The sequence below is a fragment of the Vigna unguiculata genome, chromosome 10, assembly GCF_037176805.1.
Source record: "Vigna unguiculata cultivar grain cowpea cultivar isolate G323 ecotype 2 chromosome 10, ASM3717680v1, whole genome shotgun sequence".
NCBI classification, from domain to species: Eukaryota; Viridiplantae; Streptophyta; class Magnoliopsida; order Fabales; family Fabaceae; genus Vigna; species Vigna unguiculata.
In genome coordinates this window covers 47,797,772-47,817,665 of record NC_140801.1, presented here as the reverse complement: position 1 = coordinate 47,817,665, position 19,894 = coordinate 47,797,772, and the positions used below count along the sequence as shown (strand labels likewise).

The window sequence follows — 19,894 nt, the reverse complement described above, 5'->3', positions numbered from 1 at the left end:
TGTTTTCCTTAATATATCTATTATTAGATGTCAGAAGTAAAGAATAGGAACACTTTAATAAATACAATGGTCTTAAGAGAAAATTTACCGTTGAGGCATATAAATTTACCAAAAGAACGACTTTGTAAAAGTTGTTCGAAAAGGAATATTTATTTTTGTCGTGTTTATTGAGAACTGTTGGTCATTTATTTTTCTTGAAATGCTAAAGAAAGATCGGTGTTTTTATCTCGGGAAGAATTCTAGGTCATTCATTTACCTCGAATGGCTAAACGAAAATAATGGCGTGTTTAATTTCGTGTCCGTTGAGGAATTGTCAGCCATTCATCTTGATTCGGTTATGAATAACTCAGTGGCGGATCTTGGCTAATAAGTTTGGGGGAGCCAAAATAATATACTCAAAATTTATATTTTTAATTATTTCTATTAATAAAATAAAAATTAATACATAATTTAATATAACTGTACTTAGAAAATAAATCACACATATCTAGAGTATTGTTATTTCAAATTCTTGAACTATCAATAATTAAATCAAAACTAAAATTTTCAGCTATTTTTTTTTTCAACTTAAATATGAAAATCTTTCCAAAGAATTAATACGAAAATTTTCACCTTTCATTTGTTGAACATTAAGAAAAGAATCATTTAGTTGAATGATATGATCATTAGTATTATGTTTCAGAATTTGTAAAGAAGTTGAATTTGTCTTATTTTTATCTACACAAACAGTTTCCCTTTTATGACTTTCAAAAATGAATCTATTATTTTAGTTTTCATCACAATCTAATCAAAAATTGAGAGTTCCTAACAAAGAATGTATGATAATCAAGCAACAATTAAAAACCGTTATAAAACAACACATAGTACATTAACTATCAAAAAATATGTTAACTATTAAACAAATATTTCAGAATCAAGTGAGACAGGAGAATTACCTTCTTTTTTCAATAATGGAAGAGAACAAACGAAACAAACGAAAGAAAAAATAATGAATTTGTGTCTAAGTATTTTTTCTTTTAAAAAATAAAAAGAAAACATGTGAGAGGAAGAGAAAATTCAAAAAGACAATAAAAAAAGAAAATAAAATATATCTTAATAAATATTTTTATTCTTTATTATATTTGATTGTATATTTTATTATTCATTATTATTAAATATTATGCATTATAAAAAAAAGACACCTAATTTAATAACCATCAATTGTGAATATAAATTACATATAATTTAAAAATTTTGAAAAAATAAAATAAAAATTTATAAATTACATATAATATAATAAAAAATTAAAAAAAAAGGGGGGGCCATGGCCACCCCATGCCCTTTAGAAGCTCCGCCGTTGGAATAACTATTGAAACGTGGCGATTTCCTCAGATTAAATGTCAGTCAATAATTTGATATGCATCCAAAGTTTTGAAATAAAACCGAAATCTATAATAAAAAGCTTATAATCTTAATTAACTATAAGAAATTATTATTTATAAGAAGAGTGTGGTTATCAAATTTTATACATCACTCTTATTAGATTACATGCTCGAAATTAAATTGATTTAAAAAATAACTAAAAATCAATTAAAATTGACTTTTAAAAAATTTTAAATTAACTTTAATTTATATTTTTAAAATTGACTTGCATTTAAATATAAAATTATGCATTTAGAATTAACTAATGATTGTTTAAGAAATTATTTTATAATTTGGTTGTATTTTATTTATATGGGTTAAATGTATTTTTATTCTTAACTTTCAGTAAATTGTTAGGTTTATTTGATGTTTCATACGCATTTCAAGATTGTATTTGAGTTGTTTATAATGTTTGAAACATTTTTTATTTAATGTTATGTCAAATACTATTATGAAACGTGAAATGTCAAATAAACTTAGATTAAATTACCCTTTTAGTTCCTCTATTTGTCATGAAATTTCAGTTTGGTCCTCAAGTTTTTTGTTGTCTCAATTTGGTCCTCATTTTCTTAAAAATGACTCAATTTGGTCTTCACTGTTAACTTTGACCAAACAGTGTTAAAGTCAACACCACGTGTCAATTTCTGGTTTTTTTTATTTTTTTAATATTTTTTTAAATTTTTTTTAAAAAAAAAATCTTTTTGACACGTGTCACTTCACAGTTGTGTCACGTGTCAAAGTGACTCAATTTGGTCTCTATATTTGTTTTTTGTTTTAATTTAATCACAATTTTTGTAAAAATGAAACAATATTGGCCTTCCTCAAATTGACACTATATTTACTTTTTTATAAATTTTATGGTGATATTCTTACTAAAATTAACGTTTTTATTAAATATTTCTATAAATATTTTAAATTAACTTTAAATTCTACACAAAACATTAGACTTTGATTTTTTTTTGAACTTGAAATTTAGTTCCTAAACTTATGTGTGACAAGTTATTTGATTTATAATCTTTACTAAGTTTGTATAATATGATACACTTGATGCTTTTATATATGATGACAAAATTGTTAATTTTTGAAATTAAGTTTGGGGTTTAACTTTGTTTAATAATAAAACTATAAAAAAAAACTTATTTAAAAATATTTCTACAAATATTTAATAAAAATGTCAATTTTATTAAGAATATCATCATAAGTTGTATACAAAGATTAAATTGAGTCTCAATCTAAGGAGAGACAATATTGCTTCATTTTTACAAAAATTGGGACTAAATTGAAACTAAAAACAAATATACGGACCAAATTGAGTCACTTTGACATGTGGCACAACGGTGAAGTGACACGTGTCAAAGATTAAAAAAATTCAAAAAATTCAAAAAAACCATAAATTGACACGTGGCATTGACTTTAACACCGTCTGGTCAAAGTTATCGGTGAGGAGCAAATTGAGTCATTTTTAAGAAAATGAGAACCAAATTGAGACAACAAAAAACTTGAAGACCAAACTAAAATTTCATGACAAATAGAGGGACCAAAAGGGTAATCTAACCATAAACTTAACAAAATTGGACTAAAAGGACTAAATCTACGTATTTTGAAAGATAAAGGACTAAATTGGTCCAAAGTTTCAAAATTGAATAATTCCAAAATTAACTGAAAGTTAAGAGACCAAAACATATTTAACCCTATTTATATTATATTGTAAGCATATTTGTAATTGTAATTTTGAATTGTATAATTAATTGAATATAAAATAAAAGTTAACTAATTAATAAAAATTTGATTTTTTTTCTATAATAAAAAATTTGTGATTAAATAAATATATAATCAAAGCACACAAATATATAAAAATTTGAAAATCAATAAATAAATTTAAAAAAAACATTTAAAGAACATGTAAATATATTTCAAATAAAGTCATGTTTGAACTTTAACATTTGATTTATGCTACACTCCAAAATCAATCAAATAGTCATTGCATAAACTTATATTAAAATTAAATTAAATTAAATTAAAACATGAATTTTTAGTTTTTATCTTTTATATCATTCATACAAATTTTAAGTTTAATTACTTTTTTTTTTTTTGGTTTTTATGGAAGAGAGTCAAGTCGATCCTCTAGATTTTTATTTCGTTTTAATTTGATCCTGAGTTTTTTTTAGAAGTTATTCAATTTTATTTCACTTTTTCAAAAGTTATTCAATTTGGTCTTTTTCTGTTACTATTGTACAAATAAGGTTAAAGTACATGTCAATGTGTGGTTTTTGATTTTTATGATTTTTTATTTTTTTATTATTATTAGTTTTGAAAAGAATTTTTCACGTGTCACTTCAAAGTTTTGTTGCGTGGCACTGTTAGTGTGGCATGTTAATAACAGTGTGACGTGACAGTGTCACGTGACAAAATCTTAATTTAGTTTCTATATTTATTTCTTGGGTTAATTATGTTTTTCGTTGTTCTATTATCATGTTTTGGAAATGGTCCCTCCTAAAAACCTTAATTCATTTTGATCCTCATGCTTTCAAAACTCATGGCCTCTATTTTTGAACAGCGTTAATTGTGTAACTTCTTGGCAAACAGTGTTTCAGGTAAGCTCATAATCTCACGACATGTATACTTGAGGATGCTGACACGTGTTAGATTAATTTGTTTTATTGATTATTTATTTAATATATTTAATGTTAAACATGAAATTTAACATGTGTTTTAAACATAGCAAGGTGTAGATGAAGGGCATCGTGAATGCATCGAAGAGGAACAGTTTGGAAGAGAGCTTTGTCTTCTAATTTCAGGGAACAAAAATTGAAATCTAGTGGTGATGCATAGAAGAACCAAGTGGTAAGAAGTTGTTCGTTAAAATAAGGTAGGCTAATTTGAGGATTAGGGTTTTCTACTGTTTTAGGGTTTAACATTGAAAAGGAGTACTAGATTGAAGTGGTGCGTTGTCATCGTCGTCGTCTGCACCACCGGGGTAGAGGAAGTTGCAACATAGGCTATAGTATTCGCCAAAGGAAGAAAAATGGGTTTTGTGGAGGATTTTGCGACATGATGGTGGTTTAGTTGTGAAATGAAGGGTTCACAGTGGAGGAACGAAAGCTATGGCGTTCACAGTGAAGGGATAAAGGAGAAAGCTGTAGAAATGGAGTTAGCGACTCTGCAACTTTTGCGAAAAATTAACCTAGGCAGACCTTTAGGTTTCAGTTTTACTAATAACCGAAGGCTAAAGGTTTGCACTTAATGACAATTTTGAATTTTTAAGAAACCTTTAGGCCTCAATTCCAAAGCAACCAAAGCATATAAATTGTATAAGCTTCGATTTTTGCATAATCGGAGCTTGCACCTCTATAGTCAGATAAAATAATATAAAAAAGAATTACAATTTAAAAATCTGACGAATTATTAAGATGCAATTCTTGGAAAACAGAAGCATAAAGTGTATATAGGTCTCGATTCTCCAACAACCAAGACTTAAAAATTCAAAAAAATTACAAAAATTTCATATTTTTATATGTTTCGTTTGCAATAAAATCAAAACATATAAGAAGATTTAAAAAGCTAGACTATAATGTGTCCTTTTATGTTGTTTACATATTTACTTATGACTAGATTAAAGCTATTGAAGAAAGTTTATCCTTGCTTTAATTTAATCTCTTTTTCCATTGTTTCTGTGTCTATGCACATATTATTTTTTCATAACTTATTTTAATTTTTTTAGATGTTCAAAACACTCTTTTAATTTATATTTATAATACAAATATTAAACACAATAATAATTAATTTCTAAGAAATTTTATTTTATTACAATATAATATTAATTAAAATTATTTTAAGGCAATTAATTTTATTACATTTTATTTTTCATTATTTAAAAAAAATATTTTATATTAATTTAACAATAAAAATAAAAATAAAATCTTACATTTTAGTTCATTAAAATATCTTTTTAACATATATCAACACCACTTCATCTTTTATTTTTCCTCAAATTCATTTATTCATTCTTTCAAATCATCTCCGCATAAGCAACTAGGGATGGCAATGGGGCAGGACGGGACGAGTTTCTCTATCCCATACCCATCTCTGTAGAAAAAATTCATCATCATCCTCATACTCAAATTCAACGAGTATCAAACTTTTGTCCCATCCTCATCCCCGCCGGGTAACAAGTATAATCTCATACCCATTTTCTTATATTTCAATATTAATTTTAATTAATTTTTATAAAATAATAAAAAATTACGTAAATGAAACATAATATTATCAAATATTCAATATTAGGAGGATGATTGTTTCTTCGATATCAAATACTTTGAGGTAAATTATAATTGTTTACATTTTAGATTAGAATACCAAATAAAATTTTATGAGAACCAAAACATTTATTAAATTTGCAAACATTAATGAAACCTAGTTGATAAAATTTAAAAATATTTAAAAAAAAATATAAAAAGAAAATAAATATATAAATTAAAATATATTTTAAATGTTTGTTTACTTCAATTTTTTAAATTCTAATAAATCTCTTTTTTATACACTAATAAAAGTTATAATACATCACTTGATCAAAATGACGCAAAAAACAAATAATAAATATTAGAATAAAATTTTGAACTCCAATATATGTTGGATGGTGATAAAAAAATATTCATGGCAATTACATTAAATTTTTATATTGTAGTAAATAAAAGTTATTTATACAATTATAGTGAAAAAATAAATTATAGTATGATTGATAATGAGTTAAAAAATAAAAAAAAAATTAGATAAAATATATCGAAATAGTATTCTGCATGATGAAAATAAACAACAAATAAAAATATATAAAAAAAAAAAAAACAAATGTGTGTCTTCTAAGAAAACTTTTCAAATATCAACATATCATATGTACTTAATGTAAGACCCACTTTTGTTTTAAGTAAATGGGCTCAACTTTAATAAGTAAGGGCCCATAGTCAGCCAACCTTACTACCCCAGAACCCTTCCCAGTCACTCAGTCTCATTCTATCTCATTTTTTCCAGAAAGAGTTTCCCCTCTCACTTATAGTTCTGAAGCAAAAGCTATACTAGGGCATAAGCTTCTTCCTCCCCCGAGCTAGCAAAATGTGCTTCTTCCATGTAAGTTAAGTTCGACCTTTCGTTTTTTTTCCTTTTCCAACTCAGTTGCCTTGGTTCTGTCTTAGGTTTGTCCCTAGAGACTTATTCCCGCCCTTATGTTTGTGCTTTGTAACTCTTTAGTTCGTCTTATGAGCTGTGGTGCTCTTCTTGGAGTGTTTGTGTTGATTGGCTAGTATTTGTCCAGATAAGGAAAGCTAGTTTTAAATAATGTTTTTGATGTTTGCTCGCTTTTGTGGTTGTCTGGAAATGGTTGAAATGTTGTTTGGTATTGCTTTTTTGGGGTGCATGTGTGAGCAGGGAAGAGCTCTGTTATTTTTGCCCAAGCGAGCAACCCTCGCCTAAGCGAAATTAACAAGAAGTTCATCCCAAGTTTTGCTCCAGTTGTCGCTCAGGCGACGAGCTCCATTTTTGAGCGAGAGTAATCTCGCTCAAGCGAGGAGGCCTCGCTTAAGCGAGAACTTGTGAACCCTCATAATGCCCTCTAATTTCAATCTCGCCTAAACGAGAGCTTTTCACTAGAGCGAGAGGCTTCTGTCGCTTGAGCGAGAGAGAGCTCCTTAGCTTGAGCGAGATTGACAACAAAGTTGCTTGAATGTTTGTATGCTCCAATGATTGATATGTTTACCCTTTTAAAAGCATGAAGTATGATGCCAATGTTTTATGCAATGTGTTTGTGTTTTTTTTTTTAGTTTGTTTTTTGTTTGGGATTTTGGGTTTTTCATGTTGAAATCAGTGAAAATCTACTAGTTTAGCTTAAGCGAGAAATTTTAGCTTAAGCGAGAATTTCTAGCTTAAGTGAGATCAGTCTAGCTTAAGCGAGAATTTATAGCTTAAGCGAGATCAGTCTAGCTTAAGCGATAATTGCTGTAGAATTTTAATTCCTTACTTTAACTTATGGATTGATTCAATTACTCTTAAAGGCATGAATCTGTGATTGTGTATGTTTCATGTGATATTGACTTACTTGGTATGAAATGAAATGATTTATGAATTGGTTGGTTGGTGGTGCAATGACATGAGATTTGGATGTCATGAGATAACACATGTGGAATATGGTGTGAGAACATGGATGTGACATGAGTTAGACGTAATTCCATAAATCTCTTGGTGAGATTTCATGGTGGTGTTGTAATGTATGTAATTAGATAAGGATTTAAGCAAGGTTGCATCTTGAAACTCTAAAGAATCAGTTTGTCTCACATAGAGCGTACTAATTCAAGTAGTGAGAGTAGCAGAAAGTCCTAATCTTTGGCAGGATAAGGGCCCTAGATGATTGAAGGCTAACCTTGTGCGTAGTAGGGTGAAACTCATTGGCAATGACTCTGCAGAGCAGTAGAGGTCACCACAAGTGCAAGCATCCAGTGAATCTAATCTCCTTATATGCATCTGGATAATTGAGTTTGAAGGTCTTGCATTGTTTGCCTTCACATGCCTTCTGTGCTTACTGAATTGCCTGTTATAATTTGTTTAATAAAATGATTGCTCTTTGATATGTTAAAAAATTATTTTTTGTCTCTAGCTTACCCTTTCTCTTTGTTTGTGTTCTCTGTTTGACTTTTTCCTTTTTGCAATGATCACCAAATACTTGGTGTGAGCAGACGTGCGTGGAGATTCTTAGAGATCGTTCAGATGGTGGTGATGTTGTTGTCTAGTTTTGAGTGTGGTAGCTAATACTCTTTTGAGCACCTTTTGTCAAACTGTTTTAATTTTGCAACTCCTTGCTCATGTGAGCACTCTCAAGTTAAAATGTCTCATGTTTAAGTTATGTCTAATGACATTGTGTTGTGCCTTTGGTTTTTCCTTTAGTATTTGAATAATTGTAATAGGTTATCTCCTTGTACTTTATGTTATGGCTCTATTTGATACTATAAACATGCGATGTTCTATTTATTAGAATTATTCTATTAAATTAGGACTTTACACTCAATAGTTGAGAAATAACGAAAATTGTTTTAGCAAAACAAAAGAGTTCTTCAAATGAAACAAAAATGAATAATAATAAGTAAATAATATAGTTTTTTTCGATATTACTAGTAAATGAAAGATTTATGATATTAAACACTTAAATTGAGAGTATTCAACATTCTCATGTTAAAAAAAAAATATAAAATAAAATAGAAAGATTCAAATGTAAGACATAAATTTTTTTTTAATTAACATGCATCATTTTAACATAATTACATAAAGTTTATGATAAGATGAAAAATATATTGGAGATACAAATAAATTTCATGACAAACCAAATAATTGAAAAAAAAAAGAAAAAAAAAAAAAAAATATATATATATATATATATATATATATATATAAGATTACTTAATTAATTGTGAATATTTTAATAATTTAAATGGAGAGGAAGATGTGGTGGGGACAAATATTATGGCGGGGATATGTATATCCACATATCAATCCTTATACTCAATTGAAAAAGTCGGAGATTTCTCATACTCAAACCTAGTCAATGCAAGGATTTCCTGTCAAAACGAGAACGAATTCGGACAGTACCCACATGATGGGTTTATTTGTCATGAAGAAACACAACACACCTTTCCTTTCTTTACAAAAAAGAAAAATAAAATTGGTTGTGAATTAAACCTTGTCTATGAAGTTCATATGAGGACATTCTTAAATAGTTTTTTAGTTCTTTGGACCTTTTCTTTTACTTGGTCTAAGTGGTTAGTGTCAAATCGTATTAATTGAGTCAAATTAATCGGTCTGTTTTCTATTAGAATTTAGTTAAATGTCACTAACCTATTTATGACCAGATAATGGATTTTCAGCCTGGAAAATTTCTTAACGTAAAGCTAATTTGTTTACGACACTGATATGGATATGTTGGGTATGTATAATTAAGAATGTATATATATGATAGTACACTTTTATTACCAGTATCTGTACGAAAAATAAATTGCAAGTATATTTTGTAAATATCTTGTACACTTAGAATGGTTTTGTCGTTATATTATGTATTTAAAATATTTCATTATGATATCAATATACAAAACAAAAGAATTGAGATAATAATGATTTTTTTATTATAAAATTATCGGAACCAATTTCGTCTTGACTGTTGATTGTTTTTAAATTAAAAATTAATTTTATATTATAAATTTTAAAATATATAAATATGTATAATATTATGACATTAATATTTATAAATTAAGTTTATCATAATTATTGATTTAGTCCTCTAATTTTTTGATTTGTTTCATTTTAGTCTTCTTATTAGTTTTTTATGCCTCTAACTATTTAAAAAAATTTAATTTGATCATTTCCGTTAAGTTGACGTTAACATCATGTATATACATGTCATGTGTCAATTCGTCAAAAATTTAATTTTTTTCATATTTTTTTCTTTATATAAACTGTGATGTGTTGGGTTACCGTCATATCACGTGACATTAATTGTTCTCAATTTAGTCTTGTATCTAAACTTTTAATTCAATTTAAGACCAAATTACTAATAAATTTAATTACAACTTATATACATGTTAAAAGTAATTTTTTAGAATTTATATATCAAATTACTCCACATACATGTTCAAATTATGTTAGAAAGTAAAATAATTTGAATATTTCGGTGAAGTGATTTGATATATAAATTCTAAAAAATTATTTTAACATGTTTAAGTTTATTTAGTAATTTGATCCCAAATAGAAAATGAAAAAATTAGATATTTTAAAACAGAAAAGAAAGTAAATTAAATAAAAAATTTAAATAAATGGATTAAATAAAAAATAACTACTGTCACTATTAATAAAATTTTATAATTTTCAAAAGTTTTCAATTTTATTATTAACAATTTAATGTATGTATTCACACCATGACATGTGTTATTAGGTTTTATGTTTAATTATACCTTTGGTCCCTATTTTCATAGCAAAATCTCAATTTGGTTGCTTTATTTTTTTTATCTCAATTTGGTCCATGTGTTGGGAAATTTGATCTCAATTTAATCCTTTCAGTTAATGGTATAGTAACAACCTTAAATGGGGTGTCACGTGTCAGTTTCTGGATTTTTTAAACTTTTTTTGAATTTTTTTGAATTTATTTATTTTTTAATTTTTTTAAAAATATAAAAAAATCTGCCACGTGCCAAGCTGTCGTCGTGCTACATGGCAATGACAGAGTGATGTGACAATGATAATGTCACGTGTCAGTATTATGTCAGGTGTCATTTCCTCTTTCTCAATTTGGTCACTATATTCTAATTTTTGTCTCAATTTAGTCCCTAATTTTATAAAAATAGTGCAATTTCATTCCCCTCCAAATTGAAACAAAAATTAATTTTTAAATAAATGTTATACAAATATTTTTATTAAATTTCATATTTTTATTCACATTGATATTTTTATCATATATTTTTAACATAAATAAGTTTATTTAAATTTGTGTTTCACATTCAATTTTACTTAACATTGTTTTCAAATTTTAAATTAATATGTTTTTGATTGTTACATGGACTAGATAAAATTATTTTTTAAATTTTTATAATTGATATTTTTACACCAATTCAAACATTTGTGTACAAATTACTGAGCTTTACACATTTTAAAAATATACAATTATTTGAAATATAAATTCAAATAAAAAAACAACATTAAAGTACGATGTATAAAACATGAATATAATTTATGAGTTTATTTTCTATTAACAACTTTAAAACAATTTTAAATAAAATTCAACGTAAAAATATTAATTAACTAAACTTAATTATTTGTGTATATTTATACGAAAATTAAATTTGATTTCAATTTGGAAAGGGACAAAGGTGCTCAATTTTTACAAAAATGAGGATTAAATTGAAACAAAAATTAAAATAAAGGGACCAAATTAAGAAAATAGGAATGACACCTGACATATAAGTGACACGTGTCATTGTCACTGCCACATCACTCTGTCACTACCACGTGGCACAATAACAGCTTCACACATGGCAAATTTATTGTATTTTAAAAAAAAAATTCAAAAAAAAAATTGAAAAAAAAAGTCAAAAAATGTAGGAACTAATACGTGGCAAATTGAGGCAAAAAAAAAAATCTAGAGGGACCAAATTGAGATTTGTTATGAAAATGGAGATCAAAGGTAAAAAAGGGAACCAAAGGTATAACTAAACCTAGGTTTTAAAACCTAAAAAAATAATTTAATTTAAATTTAAATATAAAATTATAATAATAAAAATATAATTTATAAAATCTTAAAAATAATAAAATTATACGTGGCGACAATTCATATAAGATAATAAACTTATCAATTAGGGATGACAAAAATGCTCATGTCCGTGGGTTTCGCAGATAAAATTCGCGATGAATAGTTGGTAGTCGCGGGTAGCGAATATTTTAATATCCGTTTATAAATGGGTTGGGTGCAGGTAGCATATTATCTGTACACGCGGGTGCACGTTACTCGCAAAAAATTAAAATTAAAATTATGTTTTATTAAGTTAAATTTAATTAAGATTAAATTCTAATTCATATATTATTAGATTAAATTAAATTTAAATTAAATTTATATTTTATTTAACATTTTTTTGTATTTATATTTAAATTTAATTTTAAAAATTTATAAAATATATTTTTTAAATATTTGCAGGTATCAACTAATACCCACAAGTACTTTAATACCTGCAGATATTTTCTAAACGGATACTCGCACGGGTAGCGGAGAAGGTAACAAGTAAAGCTATCCCTAACATCAATCACTTAACAATCAAATCATTTGCGTTGTGTTTGGATTGAGACACCGATTGTCAAAGACGAAAAATTTGAAGAAAATGTTCAAAAAATTAAAATAAAATATTAATAAAACATGAGAAACAAAACTAAAATAAAATTGTGCTATACTTTCGCTTCAAAGATGAAGAGATCTACGTGGAAAGGGCAGAAAGTGGTATGTTATACGTAAATGTTAATAATTTTTTTATAATTTTAAACATAATATAAATAATAAATAGTAATAAATAAATTTAAAAATAAAAATAAAATTATAATTCTTAAATAATAATAATAAAATCATATAACATCCCAAATTTAGCAATTTAAAACTAATAAAATAGGATGTTTCATCTTAGTGTTCATAACAAATAAACGAATGTATAAGTATAAAGTATATTAATATAGTCTTACAAATGATCGAACTATATAAATATATACATACCAAACATTTCTAACTCTAAGTACAAGTTAACCACTTACAACAGCTCCTCACTGAAACCGCCTTCCGACCTAAAAGATGGTTCCTCAACCTAGAGGTGCCTCTAAAACTGCAACTACCAATGCTCTCATCGAATAGGTGATAATTACAAAAGGAAAACAAACAACACAAGACAAAAACACAAAAGAAGGGTAAGTTAATGACTTTTAAAGAATTTTGTAAAAGGATATAATAGTGATATATATAACAACTACAAATAAGTAGATATTCACATACATATATTTATAGACTACGACTCAACTAATCTGGATACATGCATTGAGGTCGAATCCAGTTAGTTCTGCACTTGTAGTGGCATCTCATGCTCTGTAGAGCAACAATTTAAGGGTGAAAACTCTACCACATACAAGGTAAGTCCGTTAACACCTATGGTCAAGGAAAAACCCATAGGCTAGGACCTCTTGCTCTTCTCACCACATACCTCATTCATCTCTACTTAAAAATTTGGATGGTTATTAGAGCGTCAGGATAACTGTCAAGACAATCTCTACCTCAATGCATACACTACACAATCCACAATCACTGCTAAATCTCTTTGGGTTAGCATCAACCAATCTCAACTCAATCTCATATAAACAATCTCATATCGTATACTCATCATTCATAATAATTGTAAAACTTCTATGATAACTAAAATACCACCCAACTTACTCGCCCAACCATTGACCTATGCTTGCCCAGCTAGTACCACTCCCTCAGCCACTAGTCCAGGTCTGGAAGTTTCTGACTTGGAAATTCGTCCAACGAGTAGCAGTGGCCCATGCTCGCGCAACGAGTTTGCGAATCTGCATAATTTTGCAGATCAGCTCACTCTTCCAACGAGTGTTCAACTCTGCAAAATTATACAGAAACTGATCTAACCCGTTTTATGCATCTTCAGCCAACCCATACCACTTTAAAACCAGTGTAGAGATCATTCAATTATCAAACATCAATTATATCTAATTTTTCATACCAATTAAATGCAAAACACATCTAAACCACCAATTATTCTCAATTATCAGGAAAAACACACATCTTTATAGTTTTCAACATATAAAGCAATCATGCATATCAGATACATCAATCAATCACAAATTAAACACACAATATGATTTCTTAACAAGTTTAAGCATTAAGACATAGAAATTAACTTCCCTTACTTGATATCTTCTTAAACAACTCTATAAACGTCAGACGTCTCTAACTCCACATGATGCTCTATCTACACATAGAAACATCATAAGAATGATAAGGACTTCCCATTATGATCACTAATCAGCAGAGACTCATACTGATAAATAAAACGACGCATGCAAGTGGAAGAGAGCTTACATGCAACAAAAAATAGAAAAGACAAAAAGATAGCAGAAACTTAGCTTACACAAACGGAAAAACTGATCGGTCCAGATTGAAGAACTCACCAAGAGGATCAATCCTAAGATCACAATTTTATTTATACTAAAACCTTCTAATATTAAAATAATCAAGTCTCATTATTTTTAAACCATTGTCACTTCTAAAATATCATTTTCTAGGATTTTACAAATCATAATTTATTATTTAATTAAATTAATTTATAACATTTTTTAATTTATTATATAAATGAAACTAAATTACATCATTCAACCTTACATATATATTTCTTTTTATTCTCCTTCTTTCTTAAGTATTTTTCTTTGCCAAATAACTTCGTCTCCACCTCTATTTTTCTTAAATCTTCTCATTCCACTGTTTCAAATTTATCCTCTAATCCAAATACAACCTAACTTAACAAAAAAATTAATATTAAGATTCAAGTTGATTGAATAATCAATAAATCATAAAAACGGAATTGAAAGTTACTAAATTTATTGGGACTTACTTTTTTAATTATTAATAATGATAATTAATTAATTACTTTGTAAATATATAAGTATACAAAACAAAATTAAAAGAAATCAAGACTTATTAACCTACCTTTCTAATAATCATGAAGGTTTAATTAATCTGATGATACCTACTTTCATTTAGATATGTCAGTTTGGTATCCGCTTTAAAAAATGTGTCAATTGAGTTCTAACTTTTGAGAAGATATCTCAATTAAGTTCTTTACAGCAAAAAAATTATTAACACCACTAACGGATATTGATATTTAAAATTAGTTACAAAATTAAATATTGATATTTATATTAAAATTTAATAATAAAAGTCATGAATTAAGTTAATGACTTTAATAATTTTTATCTGAAAAAAATCTGATTAAAATACTTTTTCATAAATTAAAACTAAATTGACACATTTTTTAAAATTTAAAAAAATTGCATACCAAAGTGATACATATATTAATCCTAATTATGAATCAAGATTTTTACTGTACACACCCACTAGCACCGTCTTCTCTCCATTTTCTCTTTCCCGCCCTCAGAAAAATTGACCTTGTGCCACCTTTCAAATTCCCCTTCATTTTCCCACTATTTTTTTTTTCTCGGAAAAAAAAGCGTGGCTAGAAAACATCGGAGAGAAAGAACCGTTCCTTCAGTCCAGTTCAATTCAACTACCCACCGCACACGATGGTGGACGGCGGCGAATTCGCCGGCACCATTTGCTCGATCTGTTACGACCCTCTCAACCCCATTACCGAGGACCTCCAATCGGTCTCCATCTGCGGCCACGTCTTTCACGAGCTTTGGTAAGGCGCTTCTACCCTCTTGCGTTTTTCCTCCGCTGGTCGACACAAACGCCGTTAAAGTTCCGTTCTTTGCCTTCATTTTGATTTGGGTGTGTTTGTTTGCAGTCTGCAGCAATGGTTCGAGTACTCTTCAAAAGGGAAGAAACACACTTGCCCCATTTGCAAGCAGAGTTGCAGGGCCAGCGACGCATGCAGGCTTTATTTTCAGTCGGTGGGGGACGCGAGCGATGGTGGGAAGCTTCTGCAGAGCTTTGAATCTGAGGAAAATGTTGGCGTTCTGCGTAGGGAAGTGAATAGATTGGAGGTGAAAGTTTCGGGGCTTACTTCTGAGCTGGAACGGCAAACAAAGGAATTGGAAGGAGTTAAGGAGGAGGTATTTTTATTTCATTATTTTGTGTCTTGTTATGTTATTTATTTTGTTTTATATATGGTTGTGTTTAGTAGGAGACTAAGAAGGACATTGGCGGATATTGTGATGAATAATATTTGTAAAATCTGTTCTTTAATTGAACTTAATGATGTTGTGTTTCATGTACCGGACCTCACACAGCGAGATAAGGCTTTTGTTGCAACTGTTGTTGGTTGTGTTCATATTAATTTGTGGGGTAAATGAGTGCATTAGGCTGAGGTGTGAGAGACACTTGATGTTCAGAATGGAGATATGAGTCATAGGAAGACCAAGAAAGTCATTCGAGGAAGTTGTTAGGAGAAATCTTGGATAATATTCTCAAGATTTTAGTCTTTCTTTGGATTCAGTGATATCTTACGATCCATTTACCTATGATCACTTAGTATAATAATAGGATAAGGCTTTTATTGCTGTTGTTGTTGATTGTATTTAGCTTAGTTTGTGGTGTAAATGGGATTGGTTTGAGTGTGTGTATGGTGGCACTACTAGTTGTTTAGAACTGTTAATGGAATGCTAAATTGATGACTGGTTTGTTGTTGATGATTACGGGTTGGAAAGGGTGTTGGCTTTTGTTTCTTTTAGTCATTAATTGGTTAAAATTAAGTCACAAGAAGAATGGGGTTTTGTTTTGAAATGAATTGTTCTTTGTAATGTTCTCTGTAGAAGTTATGTTTTACAATAGCTCAATGAATATCCGCGCATGTGTTTATATTTCTGATGATCGGATAAATAGAAAGAAACTCGAGATTCATGCATTTTATATGACGTGCTACTTTGAGCAGTAAAAACTAAAAAAACCTCATGTTGTTGATAGGCATTCTGACAGAGGAATGAGTGGTTTAGTAGAGTAAAGGAATTTAATCTTGCTCTCATGTATTACTCTTACTGGAATTTTTTGAAAGAAGTTTTGTCAAGCTATTGATTTCTTATGCTTCTTCCTTCAGCTTTGTATTTGCAAGGAGCAGGCAAAGATAGAAACAGCATTAAAGAGTGAGGCACTAAATCAAAAAGCGTCCATACAATTCCAGTTTCATATGAAATCAGAGGCGAGTTACTCAGTAGCTTTTTGTTTTATTTGTGACAATTTATCTATTTACAGGTTGAATTAACTTGTGGAGATTTATATTGATTTAGGAACTTGAGAAGTCAACTTTGGAGTCTTTTAGATTAAAAGAAAAGAATATGGCTTTGGCTAAAGAACTTGCAGCATTAAAATTGTGAGTGGAGCTTCGTTTTGGTTGAGTAACCATATTTTGTTTATGATACAGTATTTATTTATCATTTTACTTCTTGCTAAGTTGGTTTATGCCTGCACCGTAGAGTGTCTGATCTGGACCTTGATGAAGAGGAGGTTTTGAAGCTTGCCACTTTCGGTAATGGGGCCAACAGTAAAGACACTATAGATACATTGAAAAGATCTCTGGTCATGCGAAACAGGTTTATCCCCCTAACCTTATTTTGCCGAATAAGCTAGGTTGTAAAAGTTTCCCAGTTTTGGACTTCCTGAAATTTGAAGCCGTCAATTTAATATTTCTTCTTTTGGTTGAGATACTATTCTCTGTATTGTAGGCACAATATACATGTTTTGCCCTTGAAATTGGGCCTGGTTGACTAAAGCTCTTATGCTTTTGCCTGGAATGTAAATTGAAATTGCACTATTCTGACAGGACTTACAAAGAATTGATGGCCAAGTGCAATGTTCTTGGAAGAGGTGAGGCTCGTTATAGCAAAAAGCTTGAGAAGGCCAAAGAAAAGATCACTAAACTGAAGGTATGCACATGATGAGCTTGTTAGTGCTAATCTCAGAAGTAGCAAGTTTTAAATGAATATTAACTGTTGGAATTTTCTGGGCATTTTTAGGCAAGGGTACAAGAACTGGAGACATTAGCTGAAGCAAAAGAGAATGAATATCTGATGTCTCTGAAACTTTCAAAGAGAACGAAGAGTTCAAAGAATCTTGAGAATAGTTACACTGATTCTGATGCATTGACAGCTTGCAAATCTTCAGTAGAAAAACCAAACAAACAAATTTCAACACCCAAATCTGGAATAAACCTGGCTGCAAATGACAACTCTAAATCTCTTGAATCTTCGAAGATCGAGAACTCCAATGCTACTACAAATAAGACAGTGAATATTAGTAATGGAACTTCTGATAAAAAGAGAGACTATGTCACAATTGATGAAGATGACTTAGAAGGCACCAAAGCTTTGCAAGGATGTTCAAAACACAGCCACAAAGACCAAGACATGGATGATATTGCTTTTAGCAAGCCTTCTCTAGCGAAGCCAGAGACCACGTCTTCCACAAAGACCGAAACATTATTGCAAAGAAAATGTACTTTGGCCGAGTCTCCCAGAGTTGATATTGACATTGACATGACTAACAATTCAGCTGGTCCTGTGGATGAAGAAGTAACTTTGCAAACCACCACCAACCAACCTGTGGTGAACATTAGAAAGGAGTCTCCATTTACAGTTTCAAATTCAGGTATAGTGCTATGAGTTTTGAAGATATTCATTTTAATAAAAAAACAAGAAACGGTTGATTATTTACTCAGCAAAACTTAAATGCTGGTTTATGCTTCATTCTCCATCATAACTTCCAGATAATATTTGCTTTTCTGGTGGATTGCTTGGTCCTGATGGAACTCATCGGTTTTTGGGAAAATGGTGCAAGCGTGGACAGAACAGTGAATCATCATCTGCAAAAAGATCAAGCAATGGGGATTTAATAGCTGTCGGGGCAGACGGTAGAGGTGGCAGAATAAAAGTTCTAAGGACTCCTACCCAAATCCTCTCGGTGAGTTCTTTAATGTTTACATTTGGTCGAATGTATTTGAGCTATAAATGTTTTCAATCATAATTGATTCATTTGAAAGTAGCAGTACTATCTTCCAGCAATAAACTTGTTATCTTTCACAAGTTTCTATAACCATCAAATAGGTTACTTTATTTGCTAATAGATTTTCGACAGCTTAGTTTGTTTGGTTGAGCTTATGTTGGAGAAACAATTGCAAAATAAACGTTCATTTCTTCCAAAATAAACATTTTCAAACATGCACTTATTAAGAGTAGCAACTCACTTGAGTATTATATCATTCTGATGTTGCTTAAAGCTGTAAGCTGAATCTAGAAGTTTGTGTTGCAGGGTGGTAAGGAAAACTCAACAAGTTCGAAAAGATTAAAGCTTGGAGCTAAAACAAGTAGTTTACATTCCCAGGGGTGTCTGCAGATAGAACACTTTTTTGGGAGAGTCACTCAGTAATATATTGGTCTGTTCTTGTTGCAAATAGTAAAGTAATTCATCCTTTGTTACAGAAGGGAAGGATGGAAGATTCAAGAAATTAATTTTTGGGAGTGCTTTTCATCACTTTGAATAATGAGCTTTGGAAATTTTGGCTAAGGGTGTACCAAAATCTAGCTATTGATTCCTTGGCTTCAGTATCTAATCAAATGGTGAAATTGTTCTTTTAGGTTCTATCTTTAACCAAATTCTGCCCCTTTTGAAACAATGCAAATTTAATGAGCTTAGATATAGTTAAAGAAAATATGTTTATATTGAAGTTTGAAGATAGGTTAACTTTCACAGATTCTTGAAGATCATTGTTTTTGGATTCATTTTTTTACCTCATAGTTATAGTCTTGTTAGACTACCCATCTTGAAGCAACAATGATGTTTGTAGATTAGTAGAAGGTAGATGCGTAAGGGCCTTTTTCTTCCTGCACCGCTAAAATTTCTTTACTCACCCTCTAATTTTAAAAATGATTATTCTACTGTTAGTAAAAGTGATTTTTGGATTTTTTCTTTGACTCTTTTTTTAATTACGATTTGTAGAGTGAAATTTTTGAAATAAGGTTTCTAATATATATATATATATATATATATATATATATATATATATATATATATATATATATATATATATATATATATATAATATCTTTTAAAACGAGTTCCTTGGAATTAGTTTTTTGAACATCTGGAATATTTTGTGAAGAACTTTTCGTTGTTTTTGTTACACGTTGTCTTCTTCAACAATACTTTTTTTCTTTCTTTGTAGTGGTAGCGAAAAAGGTACTGTAGTTTTCTTTATTT

The 19,894-nt window shown here is 29.1% G+C and overlaps 1 protein-coding gene across 1 annotated transcript; it reads left to right on the top strand.

The window, feature by feature from the left end:
• Positions 1–15,113: 15,113 nt before the first annotated feature.
• Positions 15,114–19,276, top strand: LOC114166524 (RING/U-box superfamily protein). Its single transcript, XM_028051271.2, has 9 exons — positions 15,114–15,386; positions 15,492–15,759; positions 16,740–16,841; positions 16,930–17,012; positions 17,116–17,232; positions 17,463–17,565; positions 17,656–18,286; positions 18,405–18,598; positions 18,947–19,276. The coding sequence occupies exons 1-9, from the start codon at positions 15,268–15,270 to the stop codon at positions 19,061–19,063; spliced, it is 1,734 nt and encodes a 577-aa protein (XP_027907072.2). The 5' UTR covers positions 15,114–15,267; the 3' UTR covers positions 19,064–19,276.
• The last annotated feature ends 618 nt before the right edge of the window (positions 19,277–19,894 follow it).